General features: G+C 39.2%; 1 protein-coding gene across 5 annotated transcripts in view; it reads right to left on the bottom strand.

The window, feature by feature from the left end:
* GPATCH8 (G-patch domain containing 8) overlaps positions 1–22,518 on the bottom strand; it is an 85,527-nt gene that overhangs the window by 32,468 nt on the left and 30,541 nt on the right. For 3 of the 5 annotated variants that reach the window (XM_058183840.1, XM_058183843.1, XM_058183845.1), the window contains one exon: positions 21,241–21,313. In XM_058183840.1, the coding sequence (XP_058039823.1) occupies positions 21,241–21,313 (73 nt within the window). Of the gene's footprint in view, positions 1–21,240; positions 21,314–21,518; positions 21,592–22,518 lie in introns of all 5 variants that reach the window. The other 2 variants (XM_058183844.1, XM_058183841.1) reach the window with 1 other exon arrangement.

Genomic DNA, 22,518 nt, shown 5'->3' with positions numbered 1-22,518 from the left:
ATACTATGAATTATTAGAGAATCAAGCAGTGTATCAACAGAATAAAAAACATCAAATGAATTTTAAAACTATCTTTAAAATAGTATTTAGGAAAGTATCAGAATTAGTATCAGAACATGTCTGAAATAGCACTTAAGTTATTTGGATGGGTTTTTTTTCCTGATTATAAAAATGTCCTTAACAAAAGAAATTTAAATTTCCATTGCCTCAGAGTCTCTACTAAAAATTTAGTCTACAGTTCTATTTATGTTGTTAGCAAACACTAACAAATGGAATACATTATCCATATAGTGATGTCTGCAATGCTATCATTACTGCTCTGTAAACCAAATGAAAAAGCTAACAATTGTGTAAATTATGGATGTCAATTTAAGGTTAGAAAAACAAAAAAACAATGTACTTCCTTTCCATGAAGAACTCTTGAAAAAAATACATCCAGGGAATCCTTCAGAATGATATGATATTAAAAGTGCCACAACTGAGTGAAGGAGAGGAGAGAAGGAAAATGTTCCTCTTTAAAATTAATCTTTGCTGTAGGTCACTGCACTTGTTTAAAGTAAAGGAATTAATAATGTATTTAAGGTATATGTGATGAGGAAAGGCAGGCAGGCAACATTACTGTGTGGGTGCTTTAAAAAAAAAAATCAATCCACAGACAAAATGCAAGATTTGCAAAACTCACATTTTAATTTAATATGGACTTTTTGAATTTCCATCTTTTCCATGAAAGATTATTAAACAAGTAAGCTTTAAAGTATTAAGCTACCATATAAATTGATCTAGTTTTCTGAATTTACACACAAATGGATATCATTACTTTTTCCCCAGTCAAGACCAAGGCAAGAACTTTAAATTACTGTACATAACACAGTGTTAAAGAATACCAGACTATTGTTTTAAGAAACTACACTCAAAGGATCAGTTGCATAATCCCCTGTATACAAGAAAGAGGGAAGAAAGTAAAGAAACACACTCAGCAGAACACCAAATTAAAGGTCTCCTAGACATTACAGAACCTAAGGGCTTGTACATATTCATTTCCACATATGTTATGCGTTCTAAAACATTGTGTCCTCAAGCCTATTTTTAAAATGTAAATATAACAGCATCTGGCCAATTCTGAAATATCAAAGAGGCAAGAGATGAATAGATAATATTTCCATTCCTTCTGCTATTTTACATTTGCTCAATTCTGCTTCTAAAGAGCTCAGAGCTACATATATGGAGGTGTTAGGCAATCCTTTTTTCTAGGAAGCCTTAGAGATGTTAATTCAATATGAATGAAATTAATCTTTCCACATAATTAATTCAAACAATGCTGAAAGGTGACACATAATTTGTATTAAGTCATCTATTAATTTTCACAGAAACAAAAATAATAAAGAAAAATGATTTAACTTAAACTTCAAAACACCACTCACTATTCTAACTTGAACTATAGTTATTGCCTTTTAAATTCTTATGGTCTCCCTTATAAAATATTAGTACCAAACTCACCATCTATGTTCTGTTTGCACCTGCAACAGCTCAGCCTTCAAAATTCTTTCACATATCTTGCTTGTCTGAACTTGTCTTAAGCTGTTTGGATTTTTTCTGATTAAAAAATGCCTTTAAAAAAAGAAGTTTTATTTTCTATTGCTTAAAAAACTACTAACAATCTAATCTACAATTCTATTTATGCTGTTAACAAACAGTAGCAAAGTGAAATACACAATCCATAAATAGATGTCTGCAGCACTACCATTATTGCTAAGTAACAACCACTGATAACATCTGTAGGAATAGCTACCTCCCCCTAAAAATGGTTTGATAATGCATGAAGTATTTGGTAGAGGATGGCCAGGGGACTGGCCAGCCTCCTAAGTCTTGAACAGATTCAACAGGATATAACAGGACATATAATATAAATGATAAGAAGGAAAAAATGTAAAATAGATTAAAAATTCTTGATGGCCTGTGCTTTACAGAAATTGGATTAATGTGCATATGACATCGCATATATAGGTCTAACTATTAAAAAAGACAAACTTATTTGTAATGCTAATCTTGCCAGGATTTCAAGCTGTATTGACAAATTGTATAACCAGAAAAGCTTTCCGCACAAACAACATAAGTTTATGACCCCAAATGAAATAGTCACTAACAACATATCCATTTTCACTATCTTTTATAAAAATCCTAATCCATAGCTTCAAATATGGATGTTTTGTCTTACTGAATATAGAGGGCAATTTTAATACAGCAAGACGACCTTTGATAACAGTCAACAAGCGAGGGAAGTGGAGGAACTAAACTAATTAATATCAAAGCCAGATTGAAAAGCATTGTGTACGAAAGTTGTTATGCCCCTGCTCCCAAGTTTCAGAAGTATCTCTACTACACAATATTCTTTAAAAGACAGAATTCTAGACTATACCTGTTTTAAGATATGCAAATATCTGAAATATAAGTTACAGAAACAAAAGGAAGAGATGAGGTGGCCTTTAGAGTCAATACTGGCAGTTGTCAGTTCTGCTGAAGTTTTCCTATTTCTTCTACATAAATGGGGTTTTAAAAAAGCAGAATGTGTTTGCTGAATAATGTACATAAAGGAACCAACATTTTGGAGAATAAAAAATATATTACAGGAGACACATAGAAACTGTCACACATAAAAATATTATCCACTTAAAACAAACACAAAAAATATTCTAAAATATATTTTAGAACTTAGTAATCTATGACTATCACTAAGTGTTGTATCTTATGATTCTTGATGAATGTATTTTATTTTTCTTTATGACAAATTCCTTGTGTGTCCAATCACACTTGGCCAATAAAGAATTCTGTTCTGTTCTATAATGTATGGGACCACCTTTAATTGATTAGCTACCCAATAATTTCTAACATTTGGAAGACTCAGCTCACCCTTTTTTAATGGTTCATACCATAATGCATCATTTATTTTTGCTCTCTTTCCTCCATTACAATACACCAGCAACCTCTGTATTTGCTTTAATTCTTGATCCAAAAATTTAATTAATATCATCCAAAACAAAAAAATATTTTTGGTAAAACTTTCATTTTTATCATTGCAATTCTTCCAAACCATGATAATTTTACTTTCTCATATTTATCTATTTTATCTTTAATATCTTTCTTTAACTTTTCATAATTTATTTTCTTTAACTCTTGAATATTTTTTTGGAACGTCAATACCTAAAAATTTAATAGTATCTACTATTTTTAATTTATATTTTCCTTTCAATACATCCACTTCTTCTTTACTATGGTTATATAATATCGTTTTTGATTTTTTCCAGTTTATTTGTAATCCAGTATATTTCCCAAATTTCCCAGGTGTAAATATATCCTCCCCATAATACCTATTTTTTGTTGGATTTTGGATTTTGAAATGTTAATAATGTATCATCTGCAAAATAAATTTATTTTCGTTTTCTTCTGTACACCAATTCCTCCAATCAATGAATCTTCTCTAATTACATTTGCCAAAACCTCCATCAATAATGCAAATAAAACTGGGGATAAAGGGGAACCCTGTCTCATTCACTGGCTAAAGGTTATTGTCCCTGTAGCACCATCATTTATAACTATTCTCGCTTTATTCTCTGAATATAGTTGATTTATAAGTTTTCTAATTTCCCCCCCCCAAAACCTAACTTCTCTATTAATAATCTTCAACGTAGGCCATTCCACACAATCAAAGGCCTTAAATACTAATTAAAATGCTAATACACCTGCCAACAAACCAGTTCTACAATTAGTATAAAAACTGATTAAAGTTGTAATTCTACTTAAAAAGAAACAATATATATAAGTTCAAGATTTTATCCAAAACCAAATGTTCTGTTTCCATCATGACTATGGCTCAAAAAATATAGAAAAGAACAACAAATTGTGGGTCAATATTCATTCATTCTTTCATCCACCCATCTTCCATGCATGATTTTGGGTATCTCACAATAAAAACAGAATAAAAAATAACCAGGATTAAAAACAATGGACATAAAATAGCAGCTCCAAAGACTCACCAAACAAACCATGACATGGGCTGGGCTCACCCCCCCCCCAGGCTCAATAGCAAAGTCAAGTTTTTAGTGTCCTGCAAAAAGTTAGGAGGCTCCGGTAAGTATAATTTCCAGGGGTATACCGGATGACCAAGAGTTTGAGCCATTCCTACTACAGCAGTCTAAATCTTCAGGTGGATCAAGATCCTAGCATAAGGTTTCTGCTTAAAATTTGCTGAAAAAGGAAAAATAAATTGCAGATTTTTGGATTTGCCAATTAAAAAGAGTTGCATATGGGAAGAAGGGAAACATAATGTAATTTTAAAGAGGGAGGTGTGAAGATTTGTTTGCATGGAATTGCTGTAAAACAGATCGGTTTCTTTAGAGATTTTTCTTATTTCTAATTATAATTTTTCTTTTATACATTTCCTATTTTCTTTTTTCCTCTTTTCTCTAATTTCACTTTGTATTGTTACTTTTTATATCTGAGAAAAAAATTAAGAAAAAAATTAGAAAAGATTGTGTTCAAAAAATTAAATTGCTTGTTGATGTTTTGTAAAGAATAAAAATGAAGCCAAGTGGGAACACCCATTATTACCTCTTTCTTCATGAGAGAGAACAAAAGGAGCATTGCTAATGTCTCCACCCACAGCATCTCAATTAGAATCAGTAGTAGTAGGCCTTCAACACACTCCACTATTTCTTCTACAAAAAGAAATGTGGAGGCAAGTGTTTAATTAGCCCATGAGCAAGATGCAGATTTTAAATCCAAAGAACATTAATGTTTTACCATCTCTGGAAATAATTCAGGACCCCCTAATTCAGATTGTTTCAAACTCTGCGCTCATTGATAACCTATCCACCAAATATCCTCCAATATTGTTCTACCAGAGATTTTTTAACATAAAATAATGATTATTAGCTCTGGTATTATTCTGGTATTATCACATCATCAGTCAGAGGCAATAAGCTGTATTTTAATACCAGTTGCAAGAAAATGCAAAAGAAAAAAATAAAATAAAAAGATAGTGCTAAATTGATGCTTTTCGGTTTCCCCGAAAATAAGACCCTGTCTTACAGTTTTTTGAACCCCGAAATAAGGGCTTGGCTTTATTTGAGGGAGAATTATTATTTTGGGGCACAATTTGGGGGTGGCAGGTGGGGAGAGTGAGAAGCGAGGGGCAGGAAGCCCTGCCATGCCTGGCAAGGGAGGGGGGAAGAGACGGCAAGAATCAAGGCTGCTTTTGCAGCCAATTGAGGCTGCAAAAGCAGCAGGAGGCCCCACGCATCTCACGCCCCCTTCAAGAAGAGTTGGTTGCAAAAACTTCGCCCCGAGTAAGTCTCCCTGTGGTGGAACCTGAAGCCTGGAGCTTGAGAGGGTCTTGTGGGGGAAAGCCTGTTTACGCAACCCAGCCTCTCTTTCAGGTGGGCAGGAAGCCCCCTCCCACCATGCAGCCAACTGGTTGAGAATCGGGCAGTCCTGGGAACTGCTCCCCGGTTGGACATGGAACTCCGGCAGGAAGGCATCTCCTTTGGGCTACTGAACACCAGCCTGCACACCTACTTGGTGCTATAGGTGCCAGGCTACAATCGTGAGTCTGGTGGGTGCTGCAGTTCAGGCCAGCTGTGCTGAGAGTTGCAGTGGCCACCAGGGCCAGAGCCCGAAAAGTGCCTGGCTTGGTGTAGCTGTAGCCTGGTCCCTGCAGCACTGAATAGGTGTACAGGCCGGCGCTCAGCAGCCCAAACATTTGACAATGCAGGCTGGCGCCTATTGGGCGCCCAAACACTCTGGGGAAAAACTGCACAGCAGTTCCAGAGATCAAATATATCACTGTGTGTGTGAGCAACAGAGAGAAAGAAAAAGAGAAATGGTGGAGGGGAATCGGGTAAGAGGACCAAGCCTCCCCTGCCCAGAAGCAACGTGCAGCCTCACACAGTAACGAGAATTGCCTGCAATTCTCCTTACTATGAGAGGCTGCATGTTGCAAAGAAGAATGAAGCAAGTTGTTGGGGGTGGGGTGGGGGACAAAGCAAGGCAGGGGCTGTGGAGATGTCCCAAGGCCCCGCATTGGCTTACCTGAAGGCCCTTCAGCCAGGTCACTCCTCACCCACCCCCAGGGCAGCCACAAACCTTCATTAATCTGCTTTCCAGCTCCGTTCTTCGCTGCACGTTCAGGACAAGAAAAGTAGTCTGTTGGACGAGGATAAAAAAACCTACCGGTAGTTCAGACCTTCCAACGTCTCATGAAGAAGAAAAAAAGTTGGAAAGTGTTACTTTTCTTGCCCTGCATGTGACGGTGGAGAACGGAGCTGGAAAGCAGGTTAGTGAAGGGACGTGGCTGCCTTGGGAGGTTGGGGGGAGGCAGGGGTGAAATGTAAAATTTATTACTACCGGTTCTGTGGGCATGGCTTGCGGGGGGGTAATGTGACTTGGTGGGCATGGCAAACTCTTTTTTTAACTTTTAAAAGCATTTTTTCTACAGCCTCTTTGGCCGAAGAGGTTGTAAAAAAAATGCTTTTAAAAGCCTCTGATGATCAGGCAACTCAGCTGGGATCGCCAGAGGAGCCTTTTAAAAGCATTTTTTTTACAATCTCTTTAGCCGAAGAGGCTGTAGGAAAAATGCTTTTAAAGGGTTCTGGCGATCCCAGCTGAGTTGCCTGATCGCCAGAACCCTTTAAAAGCATTTTTTTTTGAGATATTCTGGATAATACTGGTATGGGATGGGAATAGACAGAATAGTCCCAGAGGCCAAAAGGATGAGTGTATTGACCACTTATGAGAGCATAAGTGCTGCTCTGGAAAAAGTATTTTTGTTTGTTTGCATTTACAAAAAGTTCAACAACTGAGGCCTGATTCTCCTTGAGATTGGATATATACTATGTGATATTTCCTGACACCTTTATGTATTCTGCTGATATCAAAAGAAGACACCTTTCTGCTAAAGTGACCATTTTCTGGTGCTTCAAAAATCTTGATCTTCTTTGGTAATTTACCTGGCCCTTATTGAGATGCTGCCTCTATGTATCAAGAATTAAACATTTTTTTACTCTGGGCATCAAGGCAATTTAAGTCAGATGTGCAGCTTTGAGTTTCAGTTGACTGACAGAAAATAAGTATGGATCATAGAATGATCACATCCTCTATTTTCAAAAGGGGTGTCCCACTCAGTGTGCCGGCTGGTTTCCTGAGCACAGCTTCTTGAAAACACTGACTAGAATGAGTCACCAATGTAGGAATTGGGCTGCTTTCTCTAGTAGACTCATCAAAAAGTGTACTTTTTAACTATTTATTTCTCAAAAGACCACTGTTAGTATATGATGATAAGTACAAACAGTACAAAGGTACTGTTAGTATATGATACAAAAATCAGGAGTTTTGTAGCTTTTTTCCTAAGAAGTAAAGGCTTAGGTTTTGTGAGCTGCAGGTCATTTCATCAGATACAGTGACTAAACTAGGTGGAAGTAAAGGCATATACATGGGATTGAATGCAGTCAAAGGGAAAGCCCATTGATTTGGAATATTGTAAGCTAAGCTAATAAATCTTGACTGGGCTGAAACATGGAGATAGGCTTTAAATAAATTTGCTGAAGCTAATAAATTTCCTGATAAACCTAATCTTTTCTCAAGGAATTCATGAAACATATAGTACTCTTATTTTTTTCTTGTGAGGTAAATGGGATGAGAGAATGTAATTGGAACAAAACCATCCAATGAATTTCCATGGCTGAGTATTCCAAGTCTTTAACCAAGAGATTTGCCAATATACTACTGAATTTCTTGACTGATTTCAGGATTTCCATCTTGAATGTCCTCTGTTTATTGAAACTTTTCAAAATCCTGAGGTTTAGAATTGCTTTTCAACCACCAATTTGGGGAATTATAAAAAAGATAGAAAACCACCTTGGAAAATGACGTATGTCTTTTTATTTAGATGGAAGAATTTTTTATCTTTTAAGAGAAGTGCTTTTGACCTTGTGCTAGGGGCCTGCTAATAACTTGCCTCTCAGGAAGAAAGTGAACTCTGCTTTGGCATGATCATCTACTTCCTAACTTTTATGCCACAGACTCTGATGTGATACTACAGTTCTGATTTGAGAATAGAATTGTGTCTATGAATGAAGAACATAAATAAAGCTGCCATTAATTACTACCTTATCCAAATCTATCTTATTTACTGACTCTTCTGGAAAGAGAGAACATGCCCATAATACTGAGCCCTTAATCATAACAAAGTATTTTTTGTTGCTTGAATTGCAACCTCATGAAACCTTTTCTGTGAGTTAATTGTGTGGATTCTTGAGAGAGTTCTATTTAATCTACTGAATGCTGGAGTCGTGACTGGATCATCTATGACTAGGATACTCAGTATGTCTATTTTCTATGGCAAGATAACTTGTTGGTTAGGGCTGGGGAGGGATGAAGATTTGATTGGTTCTCTCTTCATGTCCTTGAGCACTAAGTTAAAGAAAAAAGGGAAAATCAATTCTGTTTCCAGAAAGTTCTCTGGGAAGATTTCTGAAGCCATTTATTACTAGGCACACACTGAATGTACTTTGATATTTGCTTATTACTGCCTTGAGAATCCTCGTCACCTTGCCAAGCAATTTGGAATATAGTTTTGTTTTGAACAGTTTGTAAAAGGTGGATAGGCAAGCTTCATCTTTAGAATATTCACTATCTTCCTGTTCATAGCAGAAATCACAGGATTTCCCTAGACCAGGGGTCTGCAACCTTAAACACTCAGAACCATTTGGACCCATTTCCCGCAGAAAAGAAAACACCGGGAGCCACAAAACCTGGGTGGGTGTGGCCAATTCAACATCACTCAGTTCCACCCAGTCACATGACAAACCCCCCCAGCCACACCTACCCCGGTTTTGTGGCTCCTGGTATTTTCTTTTCTCTGGAAGCAGGTATCTCTCTCTTTTTCTCTCTCTCATCTTTCTCTCTTTCTCTCTCACTTCTCTCTCCCTTTCATCTCTCCCTCTTTTTCTCCCTCTCTAACTCTATCTCTTTCTCTCTCTTTCTCTCATCTCTCTTTCTCAGCCATCTCTCTCTCTCTCTCTCTCTCTCTCTCATCTCTTTCTCTCTCTCGTGTGTATGTGTTCCCTCTTGAACCATTTCAAAAAACAGGCAAAGGTTGGGTGTTTTTTTTTCTTGATGTTGTTCTTTCTTCTTTGGGTGCTTTTTACCATATGATTTAAATCAAGAGTAATTTCAGGTTCCCAGATAAATGAAGCTCTTTAGTCCCCCTGGCTGTGGTTTCCTGTTGGCTGAATCCACCACTTGCTGGCCCCGCCCCTCATCCTCCCAATCACTCCTCGCCTGAGAAGGTAAGGGTGGCGGTGAAGGATGGAGACTCACTCCATATTCCAGAGTGGGAGTAAAGCGGCCATGTACTTGACTCTTCGTCCAGCCCTTGTTGGTGCTGCACGCATCTCGGTCGCTCAGGGAAATGTGTGACTTTCTCTCCGCCCCGAGACACTGTCCTGGCCCAGCTGCAGCTGATGCTCCGTGTTGTAATGGGCTCCAGGAGGAGGAGGGGACGCCTTCTCCCCCATTGTGAACACACTAAATTTAAGTCTGCTGCACAAGGCACTGCAAGAGCAGTGAGCAGGCCATGGAGGTGGTGAAAACAGTGGTGTCAGCTACAGCCAGGACAGTTTCTTGGGGCAGAAAGTCATACATCTCCCCGAAAACTGAGGTCCGTGCTGCACCAACAAGGGCCGGAAGAAGAGGCAAGTACAGAGCCACTTTGCTCCCACTCTGGAATATAGAGCAAGTCTCTATCCGCCGCTGTTGCCCTTACCTTTTATGGGGGGAGAGCGAGGGGCAAGGCCAGCCAGTGGTGGGATCACCTGACAGGGAGCCACAGCAGAGGGCCCAAAGAGCCACATGCGCTTTGGAACTGTGGGTTGCTGACACCTGCCCTAGACTGTTTCCATTTCATTTGGCAAGAGAATTGAGCTTTGAGAATTGAAACTATGGAACCTAGATACTTCTGACAAATTCTGAGTGAGCTGCTGCCGGTGATGGTTGACATCCTTCCCACATCTATCCTTCCTCTTCCTCATGTTCTTGAATTTCTTTCTTGTCTCCTGCATCTGTTCTTGATTAAAAGGAGAGATAGGAGGAAGAAGGAGATGTAAAAAATGAGTAAGATTAAATAACATGGGTTAGTTATGGACAACTTTTTAAAGATGATGGCACCTTCAATGTTGTCCTCTAAATGTGTGCATTATGAATATTTCCTAGCTGATCAATTTTTCAGCTCAAAACAAGATTTTGTATGTGCATGGAAAGAGAAACAATGATGTTCTCTGTTGCTCAGAGAAGCATGCCCATATGCTATTGTACCTTTTCCCTCAGGGACAAAATAACTGAAGATAAAACAGAGGTTTGCATATCTACATTCCCCATAATGGTTCACCTTCCCCTCTATAGACATATAACTGTGGCTGCTCCTTCTCCTCACTGCATTCCTGAGAGTAGAAGTAGCAGAATTAAACACTGCATCCAAGTCAATCAGAAGAAACCAATGTCTTAACTTTTTGTGGGAAACAGTGCTTATCCGTGATGAATGGGAGATCGCTATAAGGACTGTCCAGTTATAAGTCTGTTCTTGGTGACTCTTCTACTTCTCAGTTAATAGGTGAATGGGACTATCCCCCTTTTTCTACTTATTGGTACTGTAAGGCAGCATGCCAGAAGATACAGCAATCCATACTTCTCAAATGTCTTTATGATCCTACTACAATATTCTCTATACAATCTACTCTCAGTACTTTGTGACTGTAACAAAGTCAGGATAAAGATCGCATTGTGAGATTTTTCCTGTGACCTTCACTTATTTCTTCTCTTTTCATGTTCTTCTCCAGAACTAGAAACTAACCACAAGTTATTGTTCTTTTTAAGAAGGTATAGCCAAAAACTGAAGGAGATTTACTCTCAAAAAGGAATACTTTTCAACCCTACGTTTTCACTAGAAGAATTCTCTTTCCAGTTGACTTCATCATTCTGGTGACAGAGAATATATTAGTTATCCTAACATGTGGCTCATGGGATGCAGTCTGTTTCTATTCTCTAAGATGTAATTTCATCAATTACACTAAGTATGAGGAATAAGCGGTTTCCAAAAAAGTAGAGAAGGAAACTAGGGGGTCAGCCATATTGGGCTTAATTCTCACTAACAGAGACGAAATGATAGAAGGTGTTGAAGTTACAGGAATCTTGGGGGACAGTGATCATGCAATATTGGAATTCAACATTATGCAAGCACAAACAATAGAACAAAGTCAAACTAGAGTCTTGGACTTTAAGAGAGTCGATTTTAATAAATCTAGAGACAATTTTGGAAAGATTCTATGGGCGAGAATTCTCAAGGGAAAAACAATCCAAGAAGTTTGGGAAATTTTGAAAAATGAGATTATAAAAGCCCAGTCTAGCACAATTCCAATGAAGAAGAAACGTAACAGCTCTCAAAAGAAACCAGCATGGCTGTGGAAAGAACTCTCAGATAAATTGAAAGACAAAAAAGGACAAGTATATAAAGTGGAAAGGGGGGCACACAACTAAGGTAGAATATCAGCAAATAGTCCGGAGCCTGCAAAAATGTCAGGAAAATCAGGAAAGCTAAGGCTCAAAATGAACTTATGACAGAAGTCAAAAATAGCAAATAAGCTATTTTCAACATGTAAAAAACAAGAAAGAAGGAAAGGATTGGTCTATTAGTGGCAGAAAATGGTAAGAAGATGAAAAGCAACTGGGAGAAAGTAGAACAACTTAACTCGTTTTTTGCATCTACCTTTATACAAAAAAGGGGGAAAAAACAGTCATGAACAGCAGCGTAAAAAAACAGATTAGGAATACAAGTTAAAATAGGCAAGAAAACTGTAAGAGAGCATCTGTTTACCCTAGAAGAGTCCAAATCACCAGGACAAGGTGGATTATAACCCAGTTCTGAAGGAATTGCACACATGATCTCAGAACCATTGAACCATATCTTTCAAAGATCCTGGAGCATCAGGGAACTACCAGGGGATTGTAAAAGAATTGATGTATTTCTCATCTTCAAAAAGGGGGAAAAAACAGTCATGAACAGCAGCGTAAAAAAACAGATTAGGAATACAAGTTAAAATAGGCAAGAAAACTGTAAGAGAGCATCTGTTTACCCTAGAAGAGTCCAAATCACCAGGACAAGGTGGATTATAACCCAGTTCTGAAGGAATTGCACACATGATCTCAGAACCATTGAACCATATCTTTCAAAGATCCTGGAGCATCAGGGAACTACCAGGGGATTGTAAAAGAATTGATGTATTTCTCATCTTCAAAAAAGGGGAAAAAAATGATCCAGGAAACTACAGACTTATCAGCCTGATATCAATACCAGGGAAGATCCTTAAAAAGATAATCAAGCAATGAATCTGAGTACACCTAGAGGCAAACTAAATCATAATCAAAAGTCAATATGGATCAAAATCATCGTGTAGACAAATTTTACTACATTCTTTGACAAAGTGACAAAATTAGAGGACCAGATGTAATTTACCTTCAGTAAGGCATTTGACAAAGTAGACCACAACCTACTACTTGATAGATAGAAAAATGTGGATTAGACATCATCATCACCAGATGGATTTATAAGTGGCTGACCAACCATACTCAACATGTAGTCTTCAATGGAACTGCATCTACATGGAGGGAAGTATGCTGTGGGGTACCCCAAAGCTTTGCCTCGGCCCTAGTACTCTTTAATATCTTTATCAATTACTTAGATGAAGGGATAGATGTAGAACTCATCAAATTTGGAAACAACACCAAGTTGGCAGGAATAGTTAACACTTCAGAAGACAGGCTTAAAACACAGAAGGATCTTAACAGACTTGAGCATTGGACTCTATTAAACAAATGAAATTCAATGGTAAAAAAGTAAGGTAGTAAATTTAGGCAAGAAAAACCAAATGCACAGGTATAGTTTAGGTGGTGTCAGAAGTAATTATGAGACGGATCTTGGGAGTTCTAGTGAACAATATGAGCCAGTAATGCTCTGCAGTTGCCAAAAAAGCCAACACAGTCCTAGACTTCATTAACAGAGGGATAGAATCAAAATCATCTAAAGGGTTAATACCACCTTATAGTTCCTTTGTAAGACCACATTTGGAATATTGCATCCAGTTTTGATCACCACAATGCAAAAAAAGATGTTGGGACTGTAAAAAGAATGCAGAGCAGAGCAACAAAGATGACTAGGGGACTGGTTGCTGGAATTGGGTTCCAATATCTAAGGAGTTGCCACAAAGAAGAGGGCTATTTTATTCTCCAAAGCATCTGAAGGCAAGACAAAGGCAATGGATGGAAGAGAGAAGTAATCTAGAACTAAAAAGAAATTTTCTTACAGTGGAACAACTTGCTTCCACAAACTGTGACTGCTCCAGTACTGGAAGTTTTTAAGAAGAGACTGGACAACCATTTATCTGAAGTGCTATAGCAGGGGTATCAAACTCAAGTTTGTGATGTGGTTAGCTTTGGCCTGCCGAGCTGCCCTGGAAACAGTGAAGGACTGGCCCACAGCATCTCAGCCTGGCCCAGGCTGACCGGACACTGATCTACAACCTGGCGGTGGCCATTCAAACCAGAATGCAATCAGCCTTAGATCTGCAAAGCCAGCCTGGAGCCAGCAAGGGGCCCATCCTCCTAGGAACATGCACAGGAGGCAGTGAGCACACCTAGGGCCTGGAGTCCCTGGGGACCATCTTGTCCCACTGGCTGACTGCGTTCTAAGTGCTTCCCTTTCATCCAGGATGCCAGCTTTGTGGATGCCCAGGGGATGGGGCCAAGGCAGTGGGGTGATCTCTTGCTGGCTCCAGGGCAGCTGTGTGGGTCAGATCTTAGGCTAACTGCATTCAGACCTGGATGGCTGTCATGAGCTATAAATCAGCACTTGGCCAGGCTGAGGTGATGCAGGCTGGTCCTTCACTGTTTCCAGGATGGCCCCACAGGCCAGGGGGTGAGTTTGGCGGTGCTGCTGTGGTTGTGCCACCAGTGGCTGTGGCTTTCCCATGCAGGGGCTGGGGTGATCCCAGTGAAAGGGAAGCATCGCGGGCTATGAGGCCAGGCTCAAAAAGGGACAAGGGGAAGGGGAGAGACTGGCAGTGCTTTCCTTTTACTGGAACAGATCCTGCCCCCCATTGGAAAGCTCGTGCCCAGAGCCTACCCCTGATGCCCATGGGCTCCCACGTCCTTTGAATCCACTAGGCAGGAGTTACACTGACAAAGATGGTCCGGGTTTCCTGATCTGCAAGCAGAGGAAAGCCTGCCAGAGCCCTGCCCCATGCCCTGAGGCGGTGCTATCAACTCTGGTGTGGCAGCCAGCCTGAAGCTGCCATTCAGAGGGGGGGGGGAGGACGCACTGGACCGCTGGACAGCCGCCAGCACAGCCACCACCCTGCAGGGACAGGACGCCAGGAGACACCAGCCATGACCTCCCCCACCTGTTCTGGCACTCCAACCGACCTGGGGAGTGCTGCCATGCTGGTGGGATGCTGTGTGGCTGCTGAACAGCTGAGAAGTGGTTGCGTGGCAATGACATCATCCAACATGGCGGAAATGCAGGAGGGCAGCTGCTGCTCTCACTGCCCCCTCTGGGAGGGGCTTCCTTTGGGACAAAGGAAGGGAGACCAAGCCTTCCTTACAAATTATCGTCAGACAGGCAAAGGGACAGACCAGGGTAAAGGCTTGGGTTAATTGATGGTCGGATGCTGGCTTCGGTGATTTGTCTCTATTTCCGGGGCACATGGGTAGGAGCTGCGCACGTGATTGGGTGGGTGGTGCTTATGATATAAAAGGTGGCAGGGAGCACAGGCCAGTAGCCCTAACAAGAAATTCTTCATTGATTGTCAGTAAGTGTCAGGAAGTAAATAGAAGTAAATAAAGAAGGCAGCAACGGACCAGGTTTGTGTCCTTTCTTTTTTTTCTGTTGGGAACCTGACAGGTGCCAGCGGACGAGGCTTAGCCAGAGGCATCTGTGGGCAAGATTGTGAGCCATCGCATCCATGGGGCAGAGTGAGCTTGGGGCAAGCTGAAGGAGATGTGCCCCAGCCCTTGGGTTGGTAGATCAGAGCGAGACTGAAGCCTGGCCGTCTGGTAAGGGAGGCTCTGGGCAGGCGTGGAGTGCTCCTCATCTGCTTCACCTGGGTGGGAGTCTGCAACCAAGAAACCCGGTCATGGCTTTCCAACATAGGATGGTCCCACTGAAAAGGAAGCTTCACAGACTGCAAGGCCAGGCCAACGAGTGGGGCATGGGGGCTCTGGTAGAATAGATCAGGTGTGGCCCTTATCTATTCTACAACCTGTGGCAGCCATCCAGGCAGGAACACAGTTAACCTTAGAGCTGACTTGAGAGACTGCCCCGCTGCCCTTTCTCACAGGAGGCGGCGAGCGTGCACGAGGCCTGGGTCCCTGGGGAACGTCTTGGCCCACAGGCTGACTGTGTTTTTAGTGCCTTCCTGATGCCTGTGTGCACGCCCAGGGAGTGGAGCCTAGGCAGTGAGTTGATCTCTCATTGGCTCCAGGGCAGCCATGCAGATCAGCTCTAAGACTGACCATGTTTCACCTGGATGGCCGCACCAGGTTGTAGATCAGCGCCGCACCTGCACCAGCACCTCCATGTCCTACTCGCTGGCTTGGCCTTGCAGCCTCCTTTCACTGGAACTGCCCCACCCCCGTGTAGGAAAGCCATGGCTGGGGGCAGCGCTGCCAATTCTCCTGTTCTCCTCCCTTCCTGAGTGCGAAGGAAGATTGGGATAGCATGAAAAGCATTTGCAAGCTGACAAGACTTTGGGGTAGTGAAATCCCTTGCTTCAAATCTCCCATCAGCTTGCAAACACCTTTTGTACTGTCCCAATCTCAGCATGAGAAGCATTTGTAAGACTTTGGGGCAGTGAAATTGCCTTGCTCGAAACCTTGGCTTATAAATGCTCTTCTTGACTGGAAGACTGGAATGGTGCGTAAGGCGTTTTCAAGCCAATAGGACCCTTCAAGCAAGACAATTTCACTGTCCCAAAATCTCACGCTCTTTAGTTGGATTTGGCACAAGCCTCTGTTCGCAGAGAATAGAGGAGTAAACTACTGTAGTGCGAGATCAGTGGTGCAAGATCTTGCGCTACTGATCTTGTGTGATCTTGCATTACATACTGCACAAACTGCAGGGCACTGGTGCTTGTGCGTGGCTGAGGAGGGTGCCTGTGGGGGTGCTGAGGGAGAGTTGAACAGTACTGCACGAATTGCAATGGGGAGAGGGGATGGAAATGGGAAACCACTGTGGGCAATGGGCAGGCAGAAGTGGGCATGGGCTTCTCATTTTGACCTCTCCCACTGCATTGCCTCTGTGTCTTCAGCCTAAAACCGAACAGGCAGTTTAGTTGCCCTCCCATCGTGCTCCAGCACCATTTGACACCCCTCCCAAGGCACCTTCCCAGCTGCACGCAAGCAATGATGCTCTGCTGCCCCCTCCCTGCTCACCCTGGATCACCCTTCCCAGCCTTGTATAGTCCATCATAGGTGCCCCTTGACATGAGCGGCATCGAACGGGCCAGGTTGAATTGGCCATGACCACCTAGTCACAAGATCACCCAAACACACCTACATGCCCTTTGAGGGCAACCATAATGCTGGTCCATCTCTCATTGAAATTTGACACACCTCTGCTATAAGGTTTCCTGCCAGAGCAAGGGATTGAACTAAAACATCTCCAAGATCCCTTCCAACTCTATTATTCTGTTATAAGTAAATAATTACAAACTCAATGTATCTTCTAAAACTAGTTCTTTTTTTTAAAAAAAAAAAGTGGTGTTAGAAAATTTGAGTGTGATATTTTCAATGTTACGAAAAATAATTTGGTGTAGAAGTTAAGGTGCTGAAGTAGCAATGGAAATCCTGAGTACTAGTTCAACCTTAGGTACAGAAGCCAAAAGGATGACTCTGGGCTAGTTACTGTCTTTTAGCCCTAGAAAAATATTAGTAGCAAAAATATTTTTCAGGAAGCTGCATGAATTTGTCCATGTAGACATCAAGAGTTAACCCTCGCTTGTACACAGAACAAACAAGAAATACTGAATGTAAATGGTTTTATTAAAAAATGATTTGTTATGTGTTCTGGGGGAACGGCCATCATAGTGTTTTCTGTGACTGGGTTCTTCCTAACTAACCATCTTGCTTCCAAATATTTAGGACTTAAGAGAAAAAGTACTGAGCATTATTCCTCACCAAATACGGTAAGTATCTCCTTGTTAAATGAAAGGCCACAGGAATAATCACTGCAGCTTTCTTAGAAATTCCCAGGATCAATAAGCAAATGAAGAACAGCAAGGCAGAAAACAGGAAAAAAAGTGACTTTTTCAATTCTAATATTATAAGCGACTGTTCATGATTAAAGCTGTATCTTGACCATCAATGCAGCAATACTATAGTCTTCCTTGTCTTGTGGACATTAAATTACCACAAATGTAATCCTTCTACAACCATTTTACTGAATTTTCCTGTTCCTTCTTATACCAACTTGTTTTACTGTCAATCACTTTATCAAACAAGCTATTTGTTATAAGTCATTTATTATCCTTTCTTTTTATATGTCACCATGGGATATTTCAGGAAGAAGGCAAAATAAAAGCATTCTGTTGCTGGTTGTTACCTGAACAAATTCGTATTTTTGGCAATAACACAGAAACAGATTACCCATGTAATATTTTCAACTACTAGCTTTCAACCATAGGATTTCCTGTAATCTCTAGTACAAGTATTAGTTATGTCCTACCTATTTTGCTTTTTTAAAGATCAGCCAGAGCTGTCTGTGGGCTACTGCCTCCATTTAGGAAAATCACTTTATTTTCAGTTTTGATCCTTCAGTTTCTCAATGAAAAAAATCCCTATGTGGTTTCAACATGATCTCCTCCTCTCACCATCCATAAACGTTCCCCAATTTAAGGACATAAGAAGTGAATGGATAGTATGTATGTATTGTACAGTTCTTCAAATATGAATGTAATGATTACCACTTGGAGTGTTAAGATATGTTTTAATAAATAGTTTTCACTATCAGAGAAAAGACCTGCCAGTTTGTTAGTTCATAGAAAGCCAGTATAAAAGAAAAAGAGGAATATTATTCTTATAGTTTGTTTACCAGGAAGCTTGATTACATTGCATTATTGTTTGTTTATTTAGTGTTCCTTTATATATTATTAGGCAGTACTTCTTGACCAAATTAAGATGAGTGCCCATATAAATTCCTTTTTTAGAGCATCAAGATTATTTAGCAGAGGAGGACATTTGTTGTGGTCCACCAGCAGCTTGCGGAGCTGGCAGTGGAGTCAGACACTGAGGAGGCTGGGAAGGACAATGGGCTAGTCCTGGAATCAGGGGAAGGCCCAGACAAGTGCTCTGCGTCGGAGGCAGAGATGGGGCCAGGGCCATCTGGAAGCGATGCATGGACACTGGAACCTCCAGAGGCGGACAGCAGAGAAGCAGAGGAACCGGAGAAGCCTATTCCTAATGCATGCATGTGAAGAGCTGCCAGAAGTCAAGAGCAGCTAATGCAAAAAGGACTACTTGGGAGTAAGGCCAGGAGATGATAGGCCCCTCCCATAAGGCTTAAAAGAGCAGCAAAGGCTCTTGGGCTCTTTCTAGGAAAGCAACGTTGCTACAATTTGTTCTAGTCAGCTTCTCGTTTCTGAAATTCGTGGGGCTTTTTCTGAAGGACTTGTTTTAGAATTAATTTGGACTAAGCTGAGAATGAAGTAATTCTCACCTTTTCCAATAAAATATGTTTGTTTAGGACTGATTGTGTCTGGTAATAACTACTTGGGCCTAGGTCATAACAGACATCAACTAGAGATTATAAGTAGAATTTTGCAAAAATCTAGATGAAAAATAGAATAATGTGGCTGAATTAGCTACATTAAATACTTACAAAAATATTGAATAGTTATGTTTTTTAAAAAACAAATTCTGCTATACAGTATTTTCTTTAAAGAACAAAAAGTTAAAATACCTCTATTTTACTTTTCAGAAATTTCAGTTACTGTTCTTGGATAGATTTTTAATGGATAGATTTTAATATACCAATTCTCATTAGACAGAATCTTAAAATAAGTCTTCTAGATAGCTCCTATGCAGGAGTTCAGATAATTGTAACACACTGATTCATGTCAGCGGGGACATATAAATAATGAAAACTAACAGACAATAGCTTTCAGAAGAGGATCTTCAAAGTGTGCTGTGGTGTTGAAGCAATTTTTAAAAACCTTATAGCAACCACAGATTTTTCAGACTCACAGGGCTGCTTTAGAAATTGCTCCTGCATGTGTAGGCATACACAGTTGTTTTGCTTTTGTAAAACACAGTGAAACAAAGCAACCATACGTGCATACAAATACAATGACAGAAGGGAAAAGCCATTGCAAACCTGAGAAAACACACATTTTAATAATTAAAAAAATACTAAAAACATGCTTGCATGCATTCTAGAACATCTCTCTGAGGTATTTCCACAAGATTTTAGTTTTAAATTGAAACTCAGTAAATACAGAATACGTTAAAAGTATTGTATGTGATACAATAGAAATATCACATACACACAAACATGCAGGTGTGTGAGTGTGTTTAATCTTAAATTAAACTAATTTGCAGTTCCACAATTAAGCATCAGACAATGTAGTTTAGGAATTCAAGTTTTCATTGTAATTTTCTGCAATCAATTTTCTTCTTCAGAAATAACAGTCTTTCCAATTCAGGAACCATATGAAACCATTTCTATACTTTAATCTGTCAGAGTGCTCACAGTGTGACTATTTTGAGACAACCCAGGAGCAAAATACAGTAAACAGAGGTTTGTCTTTCAAATAGTGGTTTATCTACAAAGAACATATACATACATGTACTAGGCAAAGGTCAAACAATCGATCAGCAATTTACAGCATAGAAGCATACACAGAGATAGATACTCCCCAATGGGGCATCTCTTATAATATAGACTCTTAAAGTGGTAACAGTCAAATAACCCTGCTGACTCGTTACTACCATTGCATCATCATTAAAATATTACAGTATTACAGCAGCTGGTCAGCTATTGAATCATCATTACCCTGACATAATCAATTAACCAGGGAGCTTTCTTATTCATATCAATATAGCTTAGCTTGCTAGGTAGCACTTAATTATTCTGGATTGTTCATACAGTTCAAAAAAATCTCACCACTTTTATTAATGGGTAAACTTCACTGGAGCATAATAGGAATGAAACATATTAGAGGATAGGCAATGTAGGTAAGTTCCAATATATGTTTGGATTCTACTTTTAGAATGACCTTGTTATTTTACCTATCCTGTTGTCTAAATGGCTTTGTGGCTACTCGCTAACTTTGTTTTGGTTATCAAAAACCTGGCTACCTAATTGAAGTGTACCACAGCTTTAAAAAAAGTAACATTCATTATATGTACATATAATATACTTAGGTTATATGGACAGATGTGAGATAGCGTGGGGAATCAAACTGGGAAGAAAAAATCAGAAGTTTGTATTGGGTCAATGCTAATTATAATAAACATTCTTCTAAGCAAAATGTGTAACCTTTCAGAAGCAACTTCAAGTGAATAAATTACAGCAAGAAATAATTTGTATTAATCAGATTTCTGTAGGTTTTGAAACTTACTATTTAGATTAACATTATTATGGTAGTTTCAAATCATGTATCTTAAATGCAGACAATATTCAATTTTTGTCTAATGCAATGCAGACAATATTCTATTTTAGCCCAAAATCTAGGTATCTCAGGTTGAAAACCACCTCCTAGATTAAAAAATAACTATTTTCTGGAAAGGAGATTTATTGCATTTTTTCTTATGTTTCATCCACCAAAGGTGATGATAAAATCATGGTGACACAATGACTAAACAATTTGTGTCAACAACAGAATGATGCATGGGTTTCCCATCCATACTATATTCCTGCTGCAATATCCAGCTTTCAACTTCCCTTAAATAAAACCTGATGTACATATATAATTCAGAATACAGATCACATACTTGACTAATATATATGAAGAGAAACTGAGTGTAATAATGATAAATGTAAAACTTGATAAGTACAAGGGCAAGAAGGAAGGGAAAGAATCTAAACTGGAAATTTAATTTGAAGGACATTGAATATTTTAATAGTTATATATATATTTTACTTACCTTGAAGAGATTTCCCCAAGCCTTGGCCCAGCTTCCAACCATGCTTCTGTAGCAAGCGGTGTCCAATATTATCCTGACAGACAGAAGAGAGAAACAAACCAAAAATATTCCAATAATATATTCTTCTTTTACAATGACATTTCAATACATGGCGAACAAGGTAGTTTTCTACATGTATGCATGCAAAATAAATGAAATAAGAACTACTTAAGGGCAACAATTGCCCAATAAAAGGGAAAAGATATTTACATAAAAACAAAACAAAAAAACTAGAACACCTGCTAGTAAGATTTTTCCACAGGAACAGAGTTCAGGAAGGATCATCATACTTTCTGATGGTGTGCTGGGCAACTTTTGTGCATAATAGGAAAAAAAAGCAATGGGGAAAAATAAAGAAATTGACATTTAAAAAGCATTAAATCAATCTAGTTATACAATCATATCCATCACCTAAAAAGCGCCACTTGATTTTTGTAAAAACAAATAAACAAACAAACTAACTAACAATGTGTTTAGTTTATTTTTTACTTGTTTGTGTGTCAGATTTTGAAGAGATCACATTAAGTTGTTAAGTGTCAGACTTGCCCCACCACTAGAAACCAAAACACAATCAGAGCAAAATCCATGTTAGATTTGATTGGTTTTTTTATAAATAAAAAAATACATACATACAAATATCTATATATGTAGTATATATATATAAATATATATATGCACACATATATATATGCATATATAACCATATATATACATATATACAAGCACACACACACACATATATATACACACACATATATATGAAAATTAAAACATGCAGCCATTATTAAACTGAAAAAGTATAGCAAAGTTAGTAAAAATACAAAAGTTCAAATTTAAAATATTAACAAATTAAAAATAATCAAAGTATATATAAATAAAATGAGCTCAAGCGTAGACTGGATGATGCATTACACATGTAAACTAACAGAAATACTAATATGTTAGGATGAACAGGCCTAGCAACAGGTTAAAACAGCAAGGAACCATTAGTGCTTGTAGGGACAAAACACAACAAGCATAATGTCTCATCTTTTAAAAAGAAAATCAAAATGGACTAAAATTAATAAGAGATAAATGTAGCAATTCAATGTTAGCTTTTGACATCAAGATAAAGTAAGAAACTAGCATATACCCTGTTTCTCCCAAAATAAGACACCCCCTGATAATAAGCCCAATCAGGCTTTTGAGCACATGGCAATAAGGCCAAGCGCTTATTTCAGGGTTAAAAAAAAAAAGACA

Source organism: Ahaetulla prasina, chromosome 4 (assembly GCF_028640845.1).
Source record: "Ahaetulla prasina isolate Xishuangbanna chromosome 4, ASM2864084v1, whole genome shotgun sequence".
Taxonomy (NCBI): Eukaryota; Metazoa; Chordata; class Lepidosauria; order Squamata; family Colubridae; genus Ahaetulla; species Ahaetulla prasina.
The sequence above is the reverse complement of the archived record's forward strand: the minus strand, read 5'-3'. Positions and strand labels throughout refer to the sequence as shown.